Source organism: Melanaphis sacchari, unplaced genomic scaffold, assembly GCF_002803265.2.
Source record: "Melanaphis sacchari strain LSU unplaced genomic scaffold, SCAv2.0 Contig132_pilon_pilon, whole genome shotgun sequence".
Classification (NCBI taxonomy): Eukaryota; Metazoa; Arthropoda; class Insecta; order Hemiptera; family Aphididae; genus Melanaphis; species Melanaphis sacchari.
Window position 1 is genome coordinate 1616831 of NW_020270545.1, and position 18964 is coordinate 1635794.

At 28.4% G+C, this 18964-nt stretch overlaps 1 protein-coding gene and 1 long non-coding RNA gene across 2 annotated transcripts; one reads left to right on the top strand and one right to left on the bottom strand.

Moving 5' to 3' along the window:
* Positions 1-502: 502 nt before the first annotated feature.
* Positions 503-14228, top strand: LOC112591372 (cilia- and flagella-associated protein 43-like). Its single transcript, XM_025335179.1, has 16 exons — positions 503-658; positions 2301-2566; positions 2650-2750; positions 2816-2934; positions 4532-4762; positions 4824-4969; positions 5026-5203; positions 5281-5422; positions 5496-5764; positions 5824-6125; positions 6183-6386; positions 9330-9729; positions 9797-9916; positions 13360-13611; positions 13687-13874; positions 14102-14228. The coding sequence occupies exons 1-16, from the start codon at positions 503-505 to the stop codon at positions 14226-14228; spliced, it is 3201 nt and encodes a 1066-aa protein (XP_025190964.1).
* A 2386-nt stretch (positions 14229-16614) lies between these two features.
* LOC112591387 lies at positions 16615-17901 on the bottom strand. The gene is made up of 3 exons (XR_003114499.1): positions 17813-17901; positions 17462-17610; positions 16615-16729 (listed from the first exon to the last, which is right to left on the bottom strand). It is a non-coding gene; the product is annotated as an uncharacterized LOC112591387 (long non-coding RNA).
* Between the last annotated feature and the right edge of the window lie 1063 nt (positions 17902-18964).

Consider the following 18964-nt stretch of genomic DNA (forward strand, 5'->3'; position numbering starts at 1 on the left):
GAGGTATTTTTACTAAAATATGGATGATAGTCGTCGATTACATATTACAGTGTATTGTAGCTGTAAAAAATTATGTTTACGGCTGGTCGAACGAGGTATATTTACATAATACTTCCTTAAATTAGTATAATATGTTCCATTAAAATTTTGATAAAAATATTAAATACTTTTTTTTCTCACCTTCAAGGGAATCTTATTACAACTGACACAGAAAAATCAAAAAATAATGAAAGTTTATGGATCAAAAATCAAACATTTTACGTTTATTAAACCTACAAATGAAACAGTAGCCACCATTAATGATAAAAACATCTTGCAAATCTGGGATGTTTTGACTGGAGAATTTGTAAACATTTTTAATATTTCTTAAAATAGGGTAGGCAATCTCCTAATATTTCTTGCTATATTGTAGAAAAGTAAGGTAAAATTAAATGGCACTGCAACGGATTTATGTAGTAATCCGTTTTATAACTATATTGGTATTACATTTAAAAACGGCAAAATGGAATTTCTAAGAACTGATCCTAAAGTTAACGAAATAGAGTTGATTACAAAAATAGTGCTATGTGATGAAGATTTATCTTCAGTAAAATTTTTTTCAGATGGAAACACTATTAGCGCCACTAGTTTTCCAACTGGTCAATTTTTCTATATTGACGTAAGTAAACTGAAATTAAGTACCTAATACATTTAAAATTATCATTATATCGTATTTAATGATTTAATTAAACATTAATTACAACTCTATAGTCTATAATACAAAAAATCAAAAATAATGAAAAACAAGTTGGTATCATTGTATTTATATGCATTAAGTACAGCCCCGGATTAAGGTTGGATTGGGCCCCAGGACACCATACACTTAGTGGGCCCCCTTTCAACTTTACCTTCAAAAAATTTTAACACTACATTTTAAAGACTGTATACTCATATTATTATTAATTCTTGTACAAAAAAAAAAATAATGTTTTGTAATAATTTATTATACATACATTAAAATATTATATACATAATATAGAAAACACTGTTTTGTTTTAGTTAAAAAGAATAATAGCTTAAATTTTTTTCCTTGCTTTTTCTTTAGCGAATTTTTGAATCGTTTCATTAAAATCAATCAATTTCAAAATATCATTTTCAGAGTACAATACCATTAAAGATGTTAAATTTTCCTGAGTCTGGCTTGTTCTATATTTATTTTTTATTCTTGTTAATTTGGAAAATGCTCTTTCGGTTGAACAATTGGCCACTGGGATAGTTAAGTATAACCTAAGAGCAATTAAAATATTTGGGAATACTTCCTGCAATGATTTTTCGTAGAACCATTTTAATAAACTAAATGCATCACTTTCATCAAATGTTACTTTACTTAAATGTAAAAATGTTTGAAATTGAATAATTTCATTTTCAAGTGAAGAGTCAACATCATTTTTATATGTAGAAATACAATTCTTAATACTCTTTTGGACTTCACAAAATTCTATTTTTAGAGTTAGATTAATTATATTGCCTCCATATTTAGATAATAAAAACATGGACTGGACAATAAAACGTCTTATCATATATAAATTATATGGGTACCTTATGCGAATAGATCAAAAATGCCTAATATCAATTATTACCATATATACGTTATCAATTATTAGAATATAATTTTAATATTTATTATCATTTAGTAATTTTTCGTGATATAAAATTAAGAACAAAAAAAAGTATAAAAATTCTTTATAACTATTTTAAATGTATTAAAAACATATATTTTACAAATAAAGATGGGCCCTCAAAATCAATGGGCCCAGGACAAATCTTATATTTATAATCCGGGCTTGATTAAGTAGTTAAACGATATTAATTAGTAAATATTTTTTGAAGTAATAGTATAATAAAAATATAATTTAGGTACTTTTCTTATCTTTTAGATAAAATTAGGACAGACATGCTCTGTGATTAAAGAACATCATTTGGGAAAATACGTTATTGATGTTGACATAATAGATTTTAAAAACTCATCATTTTTAACAGTAGTTTTATATTCAAATCAAAAAAATGCTGAAAACGCTGGTAATAATATTATAATATTTGATTTAAATTTCAATGTGATTTTTAAGTTAAAGGATACCCAATATTATTACATATCGGTATTTAAATGGAGTCCGTGTAACGTGCCAGATGCAATAAATGTAGCATTTTCTGTCTTATTGTCGAATGTTATTCACTTATACACAATAAATCTCTTAAAAGTATGTTAAATTAAATACTATTTTTGAAATTATTATTAATTTCAAATTATATTTTTCGTTAAGGATAAAGTGATTGACTTACAAAATATACCATTAGATCGGCAATTAAGAAATATTAAAACATATGTGTGTGAAAACCATTGTATTATATTTAGTCCAAATGGCACTTATAGCCTTTATGAATTTGATGATGATGGACAGTGGAAAAAAATTATTATGGTAAACTGCAGTCATTGGTTTCTGGGGTTGATAGCTGCTGAATTCGATGTAAATATCTGTAACATATTAACACTAAGTGATCAAGGAAACTTTGTGTGTACAAGCTTAAAGTAAATATTTCGAGAAAAATAATTAAAATATGTTTTGATTTTTTTACTAATATAAATTTGATAACAATAATATTGAATTTTAGAGGCACTTTTAATCACATAAATCGAATTTATAAAATCAATGAACCAATTATTGTGGACAATTTTAAAACGAAAGGAATTGGTATTGAGAATGAACTAGAATGTTAGTTTCATTGACATAGAAAATTAGAAAAATGAAATAAATAATTAATTTATGAAATTCCACAGCTCCAAAACGTATGACTTGGTTAATGATTAATAAAGAAAACGAATTGAATGCAAGTAAAGTGGCATACAGTAACCAAAAAAATAAAATAATTCAAGATTTTGAAAAAATAAAAACTAAAGTAAAAAAACGTTTAAAAACCTATGTACTAAAATAGTATTTTATTTCAATTTACTAATTCATAATCAAAGTTGAAAATTTGAAGTTAGATATGAATATGTTCACTTCATACAAAGAATATCTCTTTGAAACTATTTTCTTATGACATTTTAGACATTTCGTAGTATACTTTTTTCGGGTAATTAATTACGCATTCCATAACTGTACTAATGAACTAAGTTACATCCATTACATTCAAGATTTTGTAGTGACGTAGAGTATAAATTGTATATAATTAGTATCTATATGTCTATAAAAAAAAAATAAAATTTTTAATCTATTAGTTGTTCTATATGAATTATATGTAAATATCTACTATTTTTAACTTCCAAGTGCCAATTCTGTAAGTTTTCACAACATTAATCATTAATACCTACCATTTAATATACGAAATATGGTATTAAGAAATATTGATTTTAATCCATACCTACAATTAATAGCGTTAATAATTTAGTTATACATTTTATATTGTAAATCAAGGAAGTTTAGGTAATATGTATTTTTTTTCTGAAACGAGTCTTTTTTATCATTGAAATATTATTCTCAACTCGATAGGTATGTGTGTATATTATATATACATAATTTACGTAAAACATATTATACATAATAATATATATTGTATAATCAGGGGCACAATTTCATTGAAAAAACTGAGGGTGCTTAAGCTCCTTTATCTTTTTTTATGATGTTGTCTTAAGGTTATGGATACAGTTACTATTAAAATCTAAATTAACATGAAACAACTTGGGGGTGCTAAGCACACCCAAGCCTACCTCCCTCAAATTGCGCCTTTGTGTATAATGTATATAATATATACATGTTATGTTATATACCAGATCAGAACGAGTAAACATTGGTTTTAATTTCCATTAACATATTAAATATAAACAACATTAATTTTATGCACAATCATCTTATTAGTCTAGTCAAAAAAGAAAAGAATCTAGCATTTTAAAAAAGTTGAAAACAATTACTATACGCCTATTTTAATACCTACATAAAGCAATGACAAATAAAACTGTAATATATATTTTAATAAATAAAATATTTAATTTTTATAATATTATTGTGTATCAATCCCAATTAGTCTAATAATCGATTTCAAATTTAGTGAGTACTTTGTATAAGTAATAATAAAACAATACATACTATTTTTTTTTTTTTTTTTTTATTAATCTTATTTTAAGCTTGACAACTAAGACTGTTAGTTGTGGATCGGAACAGTAGGTTTTTTTGTGTAGGGATTATTTTTAAGGTTGAAACACGTGTGTTTATGTGTGTGCGCCATAGATTCGTCACTAAGAATCTGGATAATTACCCATCCACGAAGAGCTAGCGACGCCGGCCAATGCTTGACCTCAGAACACATATGAGACCAACCACCGCGCCACACCAGGCCACATTTCCTATTTTTAATAACCCTATTAAATATGTATCTTATTTTTACTGGATAAAATTTCTAAAAATATAACTGACAATAATTTCATAAAATATACATATACATTAATAAGTTAAATATATTCTACTATTAACGAATACGTTAAATGTTTGAATTTTAGCTACTTCATTTATTTGAAACAAATATCAATAAACCAAATTGCATGCAAATAAATATAGAAGAATTCGATTTAAATGTAGATTATACACTAAGTTTTAAAAAAAAGTGTAAGATAGAACGTAAAAAATACGAAGAAAAAAATCTTGGTGACATTTCCAATTTTAAAATAGAAACTGAAAATATTATAAAGGAAAAATGGGAAACTTTATTTATCAAACCAAAATCTATATATGTAAGTATAATACAAAAATAAAAAACTATATTCATGATTTTAAATAAAAATTTAATTTTAGTGTTTAAAAAATATATATAAAGTAGATAACTATTCAATAAGCACAATAGACGAAGAAATAACCAATAAGGCAAATAAAATCATAGAAAAAAGAATATTTATCAAAGATATATCAGAACAAATATCCACAGAAGCTTTATTTTTTAAGTAAAAGTCTAAGTATATTTTGTGTATAATTAAGTGTAAAAAAAATTACTTCCTAGAGATAATTTTGAGGTATTGGATGTTGAATCAAATTCAGAATTAAATTATAAATATAATAATGATGTATCAATAACGGGTTCAATGAGTTATAAGTTGGTTGAAACTATAGATACTCTAAATTCTCAATACAATTATTATAGATTAGAAATTGCCGAAGATGAAATTATTTTACTTAAAGTATGTAAATAATAATATATTAATATGTTAATAAATCATTCTATTTATTATTGCTAACAAACATTTTACTTATTTAGTTTATGATTAACAAATTAAAACATAGATTTAATCAGCTATTTGATGATTTGTTTATTGAAAAACAACGGCAATTAGATAATTTGAAGGAATATCAGGATAGGTTAATTGTAATTGAAACTGAATTGAAATTAGCGTGCAAAGGTATTAAATAATTGTAATTGATTAACTAAAAAAATCCATGAATTAAGTTGTATTTTTTTTTTTTTTTTCTAAGTTGAATTAACTGGATATATGCCAGTAAATTTTAAATGGAATAAATATGAACAAACCGAAACACTGTTATACGTTAATGATGATGAAGTTCCTGTAGAACTGTACCATTCTAGTAATATTGAAATGTCAATCAATGAAGAAAAAAATAGTAAATTGTTAACATTGGACAACTTTAAACAGCAAGCATTGATGATTATGATGGATGGAGTGCTGGAAAAAAGGTGGGAAGATGAGTTAAAAAAAGATGTGCCTAAACCTCAATGCATGGTAGTGTGTATTTTTTTAATATTTGGTAAATTGTATAGTACAATAATCATTTTTTTTTATAGTTAAATAAAAATCCAGAAGAATTTACAGCTGACGATTTCAAGGCTATTAATGTTTATGAAAAACTAACTTTAATTCTGAATGATGAAAGAATAAAATACAAAAATATTCTTGAAGAAGAAAAAATTAAAATCTACTATCATATAGAACAGATTATATTGGAATTTGATAACAATGTATTTATGCTATTTCAAATGAAATTGAAGTATAATTCAGCTATCAACCAGGAGCATTTAAAAATTCTTAGGCTTTCAAAAATTTTAAATGATAACGATCAACGAAAACGCCAAATTAAAGAATACAAGTATATTATTTTTTATTTTTATGATAATTATCCTCATTTTTTTAATAATGTTTGAAGTGAAATCATTTTGAAGTCAAGAGAAACTATCATGGAAATTGAAGAAATTATTGTGGAAACGAATAAAAGTATAACAAAAACCGAGCCAACTTCTTTGCTAAATTCTATAGAAATATTGGATCATAAAAGCAACAACCTTAATAAACGTTTTAAATCTGAGTTTCCTTCCAAACTTAAATACGAACAAGCGTTAATTGCCTACAAGTAACATTTCTTAGAACTACACCTCTTAAATATATATTTTTTATTATTATTATTATTAGAATATAGTATACAAACTATTACTAGTTAGAACAATAAGTAAAATAGTTGGAAGAGTTTAAGACTTAAATAAAAACGGATTAAAGAAGTCTTCCATTAAAAGCACTTTGTCGGTTATCTACTCATATATATATGCATTTACAATGACATTATATTACAGTTATATTAGATTTATATTTACTAAATTAGTAGGTTCCAACACCACTGCCGTTTTAATTTTTTTCTTGGGTTGCCTGATATACTTTCTGATGCAAGTCTTTTGATTAAGGGATTGGTGTGGTTTTAGATATTTAAGTTGAATCGCTTGTAAAATATTTTAGCTACATTGTGGACGGGTGAGATGGTAAGATTGTTATATAAGGTCTAGTTAGATATATATAAGGGCGCTTTAGTTATAGCACAGAGGATTTTAGATTGAAAGCGCTGAATATGGTTCATGTTAGAGATTTTCGCAGAACCCTATACTTGGATTACGTCCACGTTAAAAAAAAAAAAAAAAAAATAAAACTGTTTAATATACAGTTTGTATATTAATAGCTTGGTTGATAACTTTATGTGGCTGGAAGTTATGATAGAACGGAAAAAACGAAGTCGATCTTTTAAAAACAAAAGTTTGTTTCGAAGATAAAAAGAGGGACCATGTAAAACGTTGATCATTGAATCCTAGGTAGCGAGTGCTCTGTGTGGTTATCAGTTTGATTGTTTAAGGTGATAGGTGGGCATTTTTCCTTTCTAATAGTGAAGGTAGTGTATCGATTTTGACTCGTTTATTTTCACTCCCCACTTTTGTATCATTTTTCAATGTGCGAGAGATTCTTTTATACATGTGAGGAAGCGACGGTTGATTCATGGCTATTTACTATGAGAGCTTTGTCATCGAAAAGTCAGTAATGAGACTAGTGGATAGTATGGATTGATCATATATGAAAATGTTAAACAGCGGAGTAGTTGTGACTGCGCCTTGGGATACTCCTGCATTAAATGGCTTTGCTAAATAGATAGCTGTATCATAGCGAACCGAAAAGAAATGATCTTCTAGGTAACATTTAAGTATAAGGTAGTAATTAGATTGTAGGATGAGCTTCAATTTGAATAGAAGACCTGCGTGCCAGACACAGTCAAACACTAGGGAAACATATAGGAAGGCCCCAGTACAATATTGTTTATCTTCTAAAGAAAATTATATTTTATCAACTATTCGGTGAATTTGATCTATTGTAGAGTTGATACTTTAAGTTGGGTAAGATTTTTGTTTCTTCAATAATATTTAGGATTCTTTTAAGTAAGATTTTTTCAAATACTTTTGACAATATTGGAAGTAAGCTAATAGACCTATATGATGATGGGGAGTCTGGTGGTTTTTCTGGTTTAAGAATAAGTATAATAGTAGAATACTTCCATAGAATAGGAGAATACGATAGCCGGAGCATTGAATTAAATATATGAGTCAGAAGTATGATAACTTTTTTGGAAGCTGATTAAGTATTTCTAATATTATTAAATCATAGCCAGGAGACTTTTTTCGAGGGAATTTGGATATTGTGTATTTAACTTTCGCAGAAGAGGTATGTTTTGATGGGAGGGACATTTGCAATGGCAAAGTTGAGAAATTGTTTAACCATGTTAATATTTTCCGGAAGAAGTATGGTATTATATGGTTGAAATGTTTCAGTAAGGTGGTTTATAAATAATATTAGCTTTATCCACGAGTGTACTTAATTTCCATTAGTATTTCATAAAATAGATGGGGGGGGGGTTTACATATATAAAGAAGCTGTTTGGTAACCTAAAAAAAAGAACCGTCTTTTTTCGTGAGCGATTCTATAGGCTTAGTATAAGATTCATTTCTATAGTTGGCTAGGTTCCGTTTGAGTTTTTGCGCGAGTGCATTATATTGGTATTTTTAAGAGGGGTATATTGATCTTTGCCATTGGCAGCAGACACGTTTTTGTGATATGAGGTTACGAATATATTAGGGAATAATCTTGTTGGATGTGTATGATTTCGGGGGTCGTGCAGATTCCATGCTAAAGTTTGGATGTTAGATGTGAAAAGATTAACTGCATCATTAATATCATTGTTCGTTTTTGACCGGACTTTTGAACTAGTATTTTGTAGTATTGATTTATGAAAGTTTTCCCAGTTGATATGCTTATACAACGAAGTAGGGCTGTATTGATTGGACAGAGGCTGGGAGTCAATTGTAGTACGGGGGAGTGATCTTAAAATGGAACATGGGTATTTATAATTGAATATTAGAGTGTATAAGATATTTCTTTTTTTCCGTTTGAGTAGTTTCGTGTTCTGTCTCATTTAGATCAGGGACACCACGGTCAATAGTATCTTGTTTATTTTCCTTTTTAAATAATAATGAATGACGGTTTGGTGAGTAGAAAAGTTTTGTTTTCTTTGTCACAGGTTGACGGCTGGTTGGAGTGGCCAGGATTATTAATGTTGAAAGAGGCGTGTGTTTTGATTTGGATTTTTGTTGCTGTCATACGGCGCCAGATTGATTGGGTTATTATTGATTAATTGATTATTATGTATCTTGATTGCCTCTACCATTTTAGATTGCGTGCTACTATTTCTGTTCTTGTTAATTGGCATCATGTAACCATGTGGTTATCTTATCTGCGGTCCAAAGTCATCGTATTCACGCGCCTGGGGACGCAATGTAGATAGAGGTGTTATTTGTTGTAATTGATTATTTACCTTCTTCCCAGTTGTGGTGATTTAGAGTAATTGATTGGCTTGAAATGATAATGTAAAAATGTTGTGATATTTTTTATAGTGAAATAAAAAAAAAAAATGAAATATACATGCGCACTCTATAGCTGTTCACGCTGAACTGCAAATCTTATATATCTAATAAATTTTAATTCTTAGTCGGAGACCTAAAATGCATGGCAATAAAAATTATTCTTCATTACTTGGTTACCAATTTGTCGACACTATAATGGATCCAACAAATGATAAACTACATAATTTGACAACAGAGTTCGTTGAATATTTAGATACACTAAATATGTATGACGACTATAAATATGTAGAAGATTTTAAATTGAATATGAGCAATGATACTTGGCATAAAGTTTGCAATTTTAGACGTATGAAAATTGAAACTGAATTTAATATCAATACTTGTCAAAAACACGCAATAGACAACGATTATTTAATAGAAAATTTAAAATACAGTAAAAAAAACAAGGAAACAATGATTGAGGAATTAAAGATATCTATAATTAGACTGGAAAATCAAGCTTCTTATTATGAAGATAACCCCGAGGTCAGATTAAGATTTTTAATAACGAAAATAAAAATTACTTAATATTTATTTTTAATTTAAATTATAGATTCAATTAGTAATAAAACAAAGAAATGTTGAAACGGTTCTAACAGGAAACTTCGGTGATTTTGAAAATACATCACTTATTTCCAAAAATACTATAGATGAAGTGAACACTGAAATTAAAGTAGACTGTTAAATACTTTTGTTTTATATATACAAAAAATGTAGATAATAGTTGGTAAAAAGTGAAACGATATGTAATTTATTATATGTTTCAATTTATTTTATGTAATTTACATTAATATAAACATTAGATAAAGCCTTGATTAATTGATTCTCTCAGTGACTCAGTGTTCTGACCATGATCTCTCTCTCTCTCTCTCTCTCTCGGCTTTTAAAGGCCATTGAGGCCCATTACTGCAACACATATTTGCTTCCACCTGTCTCTATCCTGAGCTACTGCTTCCATAATATATCTTGTTTTCCAAATTTTTCAAAAATTTTTTTTACTTTGTCTATCCATCTTTGTTTTGGTCTACCTAGTGGTCTTTTCCCAAGGAGATTCCATTTTAATACCGCTTTCATTAAGCTATTTGACCTCAATACGTGGCCAGCCCATGCGATTCTTCTATATTGTAGTACTGCTACGATGTTCGATTCTTTATATAGTTGTTGTAATTCAATGTTGCTTCTAATTTCATATTGTTGTGTGATATTATTTTGTTTTGGCCCATATATTCTTCTTAATATTCGCCTTTCAAAGATTGCTATTTTATCTTCATATCCTTAGGTCATTAGCCATATTTCACAAGCATATAAAAGAACTGGTTTGATAATTACTTAATATTGAGTAATTTTTGATTTAATTGATACTTGTTTTGATTTAAATATGCTCGTTAACCCATAATAGCATTTGCTTGCTGCAGTAGTTCTTATATTAATTTCTTCGTAATTATTATTTTTGCTATTTATTGTAACACCCAGATATTTAAAATTATGTACCCTTTCAAACTTAAAATTCTTAACTTCTGTATATTCTGCATGATTTTCTCGTCTTGATATTATCATATATTTAGTCTTTGATTTGTTGATTTGTAATCCAATGTCTTTACTATTTTTAATTAGTTCCTTAGTACCCATTATTACTTCTTGTTTATTTAATCCTAATATGATATCATCTACATACGCTAAAATTCCGCATTTTCTTTTGTTTCCTTCCAAGTTTAACCCATCATTCTTACTCTTCGTTTTCTTTACTACCGTTTCTAGTGCTATATTAAAGAGTACTAGGGATAATGCATCTCCCTATCGAAGTCCAGTCTTAACTTCAAATTCATCTGACATATGTTGGTTGTATTTAATTTTACATCTCGTTTTATCCATGCATAGTTTGATCATTTTCATTATTTTGGACGGTATTCCGAAGGTTATGAATGCATTTCATAACACTTCTTTATTGACTGAGTCATATGCTTGTTTATAGTCAACAAACAAAAAATGTAAGTCCCTGTCGAATTCATAATATTTCTCAACTAGTTGTTTAACCGTGAAAATGTGGTCTATGGTGGATTTTCCTCTCATAAAACCACACTGGTAATCCCCAATAATATCTTTTGTATACGGCGTTATCCTGTTTAACATGATACCTGATAATATTTTATACATTATGTTCAACAGTGATATTCCTCAGTAGTTTTGATAACTCGAAACATCTCCCTTTATATAGATTGGACAGATTATTACTAATTGCCATTCTTTTGGTATTTCTTCTGTTTTCCATATTTCTGTGATTAATTTACCTTTTTCATTTATCAATTCTTCTCAACCGTACTTAAAAAGTTCCGCGGCTAACCCATCTTCACCTGGTGATTTGTTGTTTTTCAATCCATTTATCACTATACTAATTTCCTCGTCTGTTGGGTCCATGTCTTCGGGTTTTGCAGTGTAGTACTCTATTTGTGGATGGAATTGTCGTGTGTGCGGATTGAGTAATTCATTGAAATAATTTCCAAATTGTTTTGCAATTTCTTCTCTATCCGTTACAAGTGTTCAGTTTTTATCTCTTATTATTTCTGTTCTGGGAGTATATTCCATTTTATGTTCTTTTGTTTGTTTGTTTGAAGAATAGCCTTGGGTTTGTACTATTTTTTCGATCTGTTCTATTCTTTCCTTTTCCCATAGCCGTTTTTCTCTTCTTATTGTGCGTTTAGCTTCTCTAAGTTTCTATGCAAATGCATTATTATTTTCTGTGTTTGGGTTTGTAAGCATCAATGATCTTGCTTTATCCCTTTCTTCGATAGCTCTCTGATATTTATCGTTAAACCATTTATGTTTTTTATTTACTCTTTTCTTTTTTCCTAAGTGTTCCACAGCGGTTGTTTTTATTATATCCTCTACTTTTTTCCAACGGGTTTCAATATTTTCTGCTTCTACTCCCTTTTTTGGTTTATTTTTAAGATCGTTCTTACATCGATGGGATATTTCTGAATTTTTTATATTGTTTGTATCAATTTTGTCTTCTATTTTCACCTTTTTTGTCCATCTTCGTGGTAACTTAATTTTGATTTTTGTTTTAACTAAGAAATGGTCTGACTGAGCAGGTACTCCCCGATAACTCCTGACATCTTTTATGATATTGCTAATTTTCGAATCTGTTGTGATCAATTGATGTTATATCAATTTGATTTTTGTTACTGCCTCCAGGCGAGACCCATGTTTCTTTATGATTATTTTTGTGTGGGAAAAAAGTACTACTTATTCTTAACCCTTTAGATATTGAAAATTAATTAGTCTGTTTCCATTATTGTTGGAGAGTGTGTGGAAGCTTTCTTTTCCAATTGTTGATCTGTATATTTCTTCCTTTCCAACTTTTGCGTTGAAATCTCCGAGGATAATCTTCGGATGATTCTTGGGTATTGATTCATATATATTATTCAGATCTTCATAAAATGCTTCTTTTTCATCTTGTTGCTTGTCCTCTATAAGCGCATAGCCATTTATTAGTATTAAATTCATGTGTTAACATTCAAGTTTAATATAACATAGTCTATCACTATACGGTTCAAATTGTTTTAAGTATGGTAGATATTCATTGTTAATAATAAATCCTACCCCTCTTTCATGTTTTTGACCACCTCCATAAAAAACCGTAAAATTATTCGATTTAGATTTCTATCTCCTATCCATCAAACTTCTTGAATTGCCGTTATTGCATTTCTGTATCGTTCTAAATTAATCTCTACAATTGTCAGTGCGCCCGCCATAAATAGCGACTGTACATTCCAAGTTCTTAGATTAAACTTATCCAAATAATTGTTCATACGAGGCTTGGTTTTGTGTTGTTCTGAAACCCATATTTTTTTCATGTGTGAGGTGATTAGCCTTATGCCAAACCCCCATTAATGGAGGACCTAACAGGTTGGGGGATTTCCCCCCTCTCCTTGCTGGAATCGTTCGCCTGGAACTTTCCACCAGCAAGGGGTTATTGCGATACCTTAGTATCGGGCGATGGGGGCACCAATTTCCCTACGCCAGTTCTGACCATGATACAAACTTTTTTCTGTATAATGTATTAATGTAAATATAATTAACAATATGGATTATTAAGAAAATATATTTCATTTTCAGGAAATGGGTAACTCTAAAATCGATACTGTATCTAGTTTACTTAGATTCAAATGTAGACATAGATTATTAGAATGGGAATATGAAATGTTAAAAAATCATAAAATTCAATTATACACATTTCGTTTTGATTTTATAACATCAATGAAAATAACTGAAAACATGTTATATTATTTCAAATTCAAAATAAAAGGAATAAATATTACTGAAAAAGCTAAGCAAAATTTAGATAAAGAACTATACGCAATTAAATTTGTAAGCTATTAACGATACGATTTCAATTTAGTAATTACTATAATAGATATTAAAATATAACGAATTTTAAATTAGACTTACTTAAAAACGAAAGAAAATCTTAAGTTGAAATTAAATGATCTGAATAAAGTAACGAGTAAAACTAAAATGAGGAATAAAAAGGCTGACGAAGACATTGGCCAAATGAAGTGGGAATTAAATGAATTAAAGCGCCAAATCAATTTCAGTTTGAATGATAACCTGATACATCATAGTGGTGAAAAGTAAATATCCATCAAATTTTTTATACTATTTATATATTATATTTATAGATAGTATATTTCCAACTGAGGTGCTTCTAAATTATGATCGTAAATTATAACAGAATGAGGCCGTTTGCTTAAACTAATTCTGCGCAGATACCTATATATTAACTCATGATTACATCTGTAATATTAAGCTCAACTATTATCTCAAGAAATAACATTATTTTATCGGAATTTTGTTTTAGAATAAAAAATATTATGAGATTTGCAAAAATAAATAAAAAAGTTCTAGAATTAAACAAAGAAATTTCAGAATTGGAGGATGAATGGGAACAATTACAGCTGCTCCACGGAAAACATCCAGCTAGATAAGTTAATATTCTAAAATATAAGCAAACAAAAATTATTATCAAACTATTATGAATACTTCTAAATCTAAAATTTCACAGACTCTAATCCAAAAGGTTCTAAAAGAATATTTGAAAAAATCACTTTTTTCGTCATTTAGACTGTCGGATATTTATATAATTATTATATATATATATATATATATTAAATGGTCATCGAATTTATCTGACCCAACCGACTTATCTATCTTCCCTCATTAGCGATTATCATCGACGATCGCGGACAAAGTCCGTGCGATTATCGCATGTCCAGTGAGTCGCCCGGCCGTACTAGTCAGTTGTTGCGTATGCGCATTCTCCGTTGTGCCAAGTGCGATCCGTGCCTTTTGGTGTTGCCAACGGCCATTTTGTCGAAAGTTCTGCAGCCCATTGTGTCGCGTGTGACCAATTTTTTGTTGTCTCGCGTTATACCGCATTATGAGACCTTTTCGGTACGTAAATTGGTGCACGGGAGTGTTCCGACGCCCTGATACTCGTCTTGGGTGGTGCCGTCGTTTTTTTTACGTGAGTCGTGCGTCACGAATATATATATAAACCACGGGTTTGGTGGACCGGTTTGTACGTCACTCGTCCATCTTCGATCTGTTGTCGCGTCGCCCTCAGCGCCGATAACATTTGACGTCGTGGGACAGGTCAACAAACTCCGTCGCGAGGCCTTTCCGTGATAACGGTGATAAACGTCTCGGTGCTATCACGGTCGTATTATCTTTTATTGTTATTGTTATATTATTATTATTATTTTTTGTATATTATTGCCGTTCAGGCGTACTTATTATTTAAATTCAATTCATGCAAATTAATTATTATTATATATTATATTATTAGTGTGGAGACGTCCACTTATTATTATTATTATTTATTACGTGTTTTTTAATATTTCTAAAATAGTACGGCGATGTGATTGACACGTCATATATTATATATATATATATATATAATTTGTGTTATTTATTTTTATATCATTTAATATATTAGCAGTCACCTTTTCTCTCGACACATATATGCAGGTGTTTGGTGTGGGGGTACATTAAGTGGTTGAGTTGTAATTGTACTAGTAAATATTATCATTATTATTGAATGTAACCAAGCCGGTTGACGTCCTCTGGGTCGACAATAAAGGTTCGTGCTACATAGACAAAGCGTTTTACCATGCTTTTTTTCTAGCTAATAAAAAGTTTAATACGTAAAAAACCAAAGAACTTATTCAATGCAAACAAGCACAATATAACTTTAAAATAACACTATTGAAAACCTTAGATGGAACTATATTTTACTTATTTGATGTTAGAACAAAAACGTTCTATCGAATTCAAAAACAATTTTATTCGAACAAAAAGTTCAATGTGTAATTTTTAAAACGACATAAAATAATTTGTACAATAATATGATAACTATAATTATTCTGAAATTACAACACAGTACTTCCACAAATTTTCAAAATAATCCTATGAGTATTGAGTGTGTTATTAAAAAAATAGAATTTAACATTTGTATATGACTATTATATACGTAAATTTGAAATGAAAAATTATTTATGATTTAAGAAAAATTAAAAAAAAAACAAATTGAACAATAAGACAAGTATTATTTTCTAGGATAAGAATTGATAAAATATTGGAAAAACTACAAAAAAAAAAAATTAAAATAAGTAGACCTTCTAGAGTAAAAACATTGAAAAAAATTGGGTTTTGTTTCAAAATGATCTAATGCATATTTAGTGTGGTATTCAGCTTTCAGTTTTGTAAACTTGTATTGTGGATTATTTTTAGCAAGATAGGTAAATTATTTAACGACTTCAATTAACTGTTAAAAAATACAAAATGAACAGAAAAAACATACTTGCAGAGTAACAAAACATGAACAATCTTTAGGTGTGGGTTTCAAGATGATCCAATGAGCATTGAGTGTTATTAAAAAAACAGAATTTAACATTTGTATATGCCTATAATACTAGTAGGTACATTTAGAATTATAAATGTTTTTATGATTTAAAAAAAACAAAATAAACTTTAAGTAGAATATTCTAAGGTAAGAAGTGATGACAAATCTTTTGCTATAAGTTTCAAGATGATCCAATGGGTATTGAGTGTGTTATTAAAAAAACAGAATTTAACATTTATATATGCCTATAAAACTAGTACATTTAGAATGAAAAATTTATTTACGACTTAGAAAAAATTAAAAAAAAAAACAAATTGAGAATTTATGACAAATCTTTTGGTGTAGGTTAAAAAATAATCCATTGGATATTGAAAGTTTTATAAGTGATCTAACGTAAATTCTAACACATTTATAATAACATTATTGTAAAACAGTTGCTTAATATTTAAAAACTAGTTCTTAATAAAATTAATCAGATGTTCATTTACAAAATGTTGTCTTAAGGCCAAATTCACATCAATGTAAGCTATAGCATTTTCACAAGTATACGATAAACAGATGTTCCTATATGCATGGTCAACCATCCTAAAACAAAAAAATAATTTATAACAATAAACATAAGTATTGACTGAGACTAGGCAATGAAAACCTTAATGCTCAACACAGGCACATGCCATAAATCTTACGATGGAGATTTAATCAATCGTGAACAGGCATACACATGAAGTCTGAAGCATATACAGTGAAACCTCAGAATAGCAGACATTCATGGTCACCAATATTTTGTCCGTTATTCGGAGGTGTCCGTTATTCAGAGGAGATACATTTTTGAAATCTATTTGTATAATAATGTACTATGTATGAATATATACATACATATAATATTATTACTTATTATTTATTGTAAATTATTATATTTTTATATTTTTACAAATTATTATTAATTACATATTATTATTAATATTATTTAAAGTATATTTTTACAGTCAAAATCAAAATTATGTACATGTATTTTTAAATTATTTTTGTTTGAAAAAATCGGTGAGCTTTGTTTATAATTAACGTAGTCATCACGTCGAAAACCGTCACTAACTGACATATTTTTGTCATAACACATAACCGCTTCACCTATAACCGAATTTGTCGTAATCGTATCGTCCCATAAGGAGTTTGTTATCGTAATTACATTATTACGAGAGTGCATACTATGTAAATACATATTATTTTCAAATAATTATTAGGAATTTACCATTATTTTAAAAATTCTCAAATAAAATAATGTCCGTTATTCGGAGAGTCCGCTATTCAGAGGTTTACCTATTGAAAAATAGTGAAAATGTCCCCGTTCCCCAAAAAACATCCACTATTGGGAGGTGTCCATAAGTGGAGGTTTCACTGTACAATCCGGATCATAGAAGTACAGTATAGAAAATTCGGCTCCAATAGAATCCATATTTACTGTTGACCTAAACATAAGAACAAATAACCTCACATCAAACTTGATATTCATAGAATTAACTAAAATCCGTCAATCAAATTTTTACACTATTCTAATATTTATACACTTTATGACTATATGAATGGAATAGATTTCAACAACCTTTTATTTCATTATAAAATTAAAATATCATATACGACACATGCATGAACACGTAATAAAAAACTTACCTACTTTCAATTTCAATAATAAATCACATCCTTTCAATGCAAACTTGAACACAACAAAATCGAGTGTCTCGATAAAAATGAAGTATACATTGAACATTGAACGTTCAAAACGCGTAAGAATAACATATTCTTGGTTTCGCTGCTAAAACAGAAAAAAAATGAAAATTAATTTGTTACTAAGACGTGAAGAAACAACAAAATGGGAACCGTTTAAACTAAAATAGAATTATACATGATAAAGGTAGGCGGCTAGCAATGACCGAATTTATCTTACAGTTGAGTATGAGCGTTCAAACATTCACGAAATTAAGAATAAAGTATTCACCATATCAATGAATAAAACATATTATAGTAAGGGTAATTAATTTAAAAAAAATTTACAATTACCTGCTTTTAACATCAACTACACCGGAATAAAAATAAAAGTATTCAAACTGACGTGCATCAAACGTTAAAAATAGGATAAAGAGGTCTTGGATTACGACCAAAAATACGATAATCAACAACATAATGCTAAAAGCAAAATGAAAAAAAATACACAACTAATATTTCTACTTCCCGTCAATCTGATACATGACGAACGACTCTTTTAAACTATTTTAGATGAGAAAGATACGTCTATTTTGATAAACTTATTAAAAAAATGAAAAAACTATAAAAAAAAAAAAATTATTAAATGAGTAGACCTTCTAGAGTAAGAACATTGACAAAAATTAGGTTTTGTTTGAAAATGATCCAATGAATATTGAGAGAGTTATTCAGTAATCAGTCTTTTACACTCACAAATAAGCCATATATATGTAGCACGAAAAAAATTATGTAATTTTCAAACCCTAGAAAAATACATAATATGAATAGTGAGTAGATAATCCTATTGTAAGAAATGATGACAAGTATTTTGGTGATGGTTTCATGATGATCCAATGAATATTCAGATAGTTATTCAAATTTCAGTTTTTTAACCCTCACATATGAGCCATATATGGCACGAAAAGTTGAATTAAGTTTCACCCTAGAAAAATACATAATATGAATAGTGAGTAGACAATCCTATTGTAAGAAATGATGACAAGTATTTTGGTGATGGTTTCAAGATGATCCAATGAATATTCAGATAGTTATTCAAATTTCAGTTTTTAGCAATACGCTTCG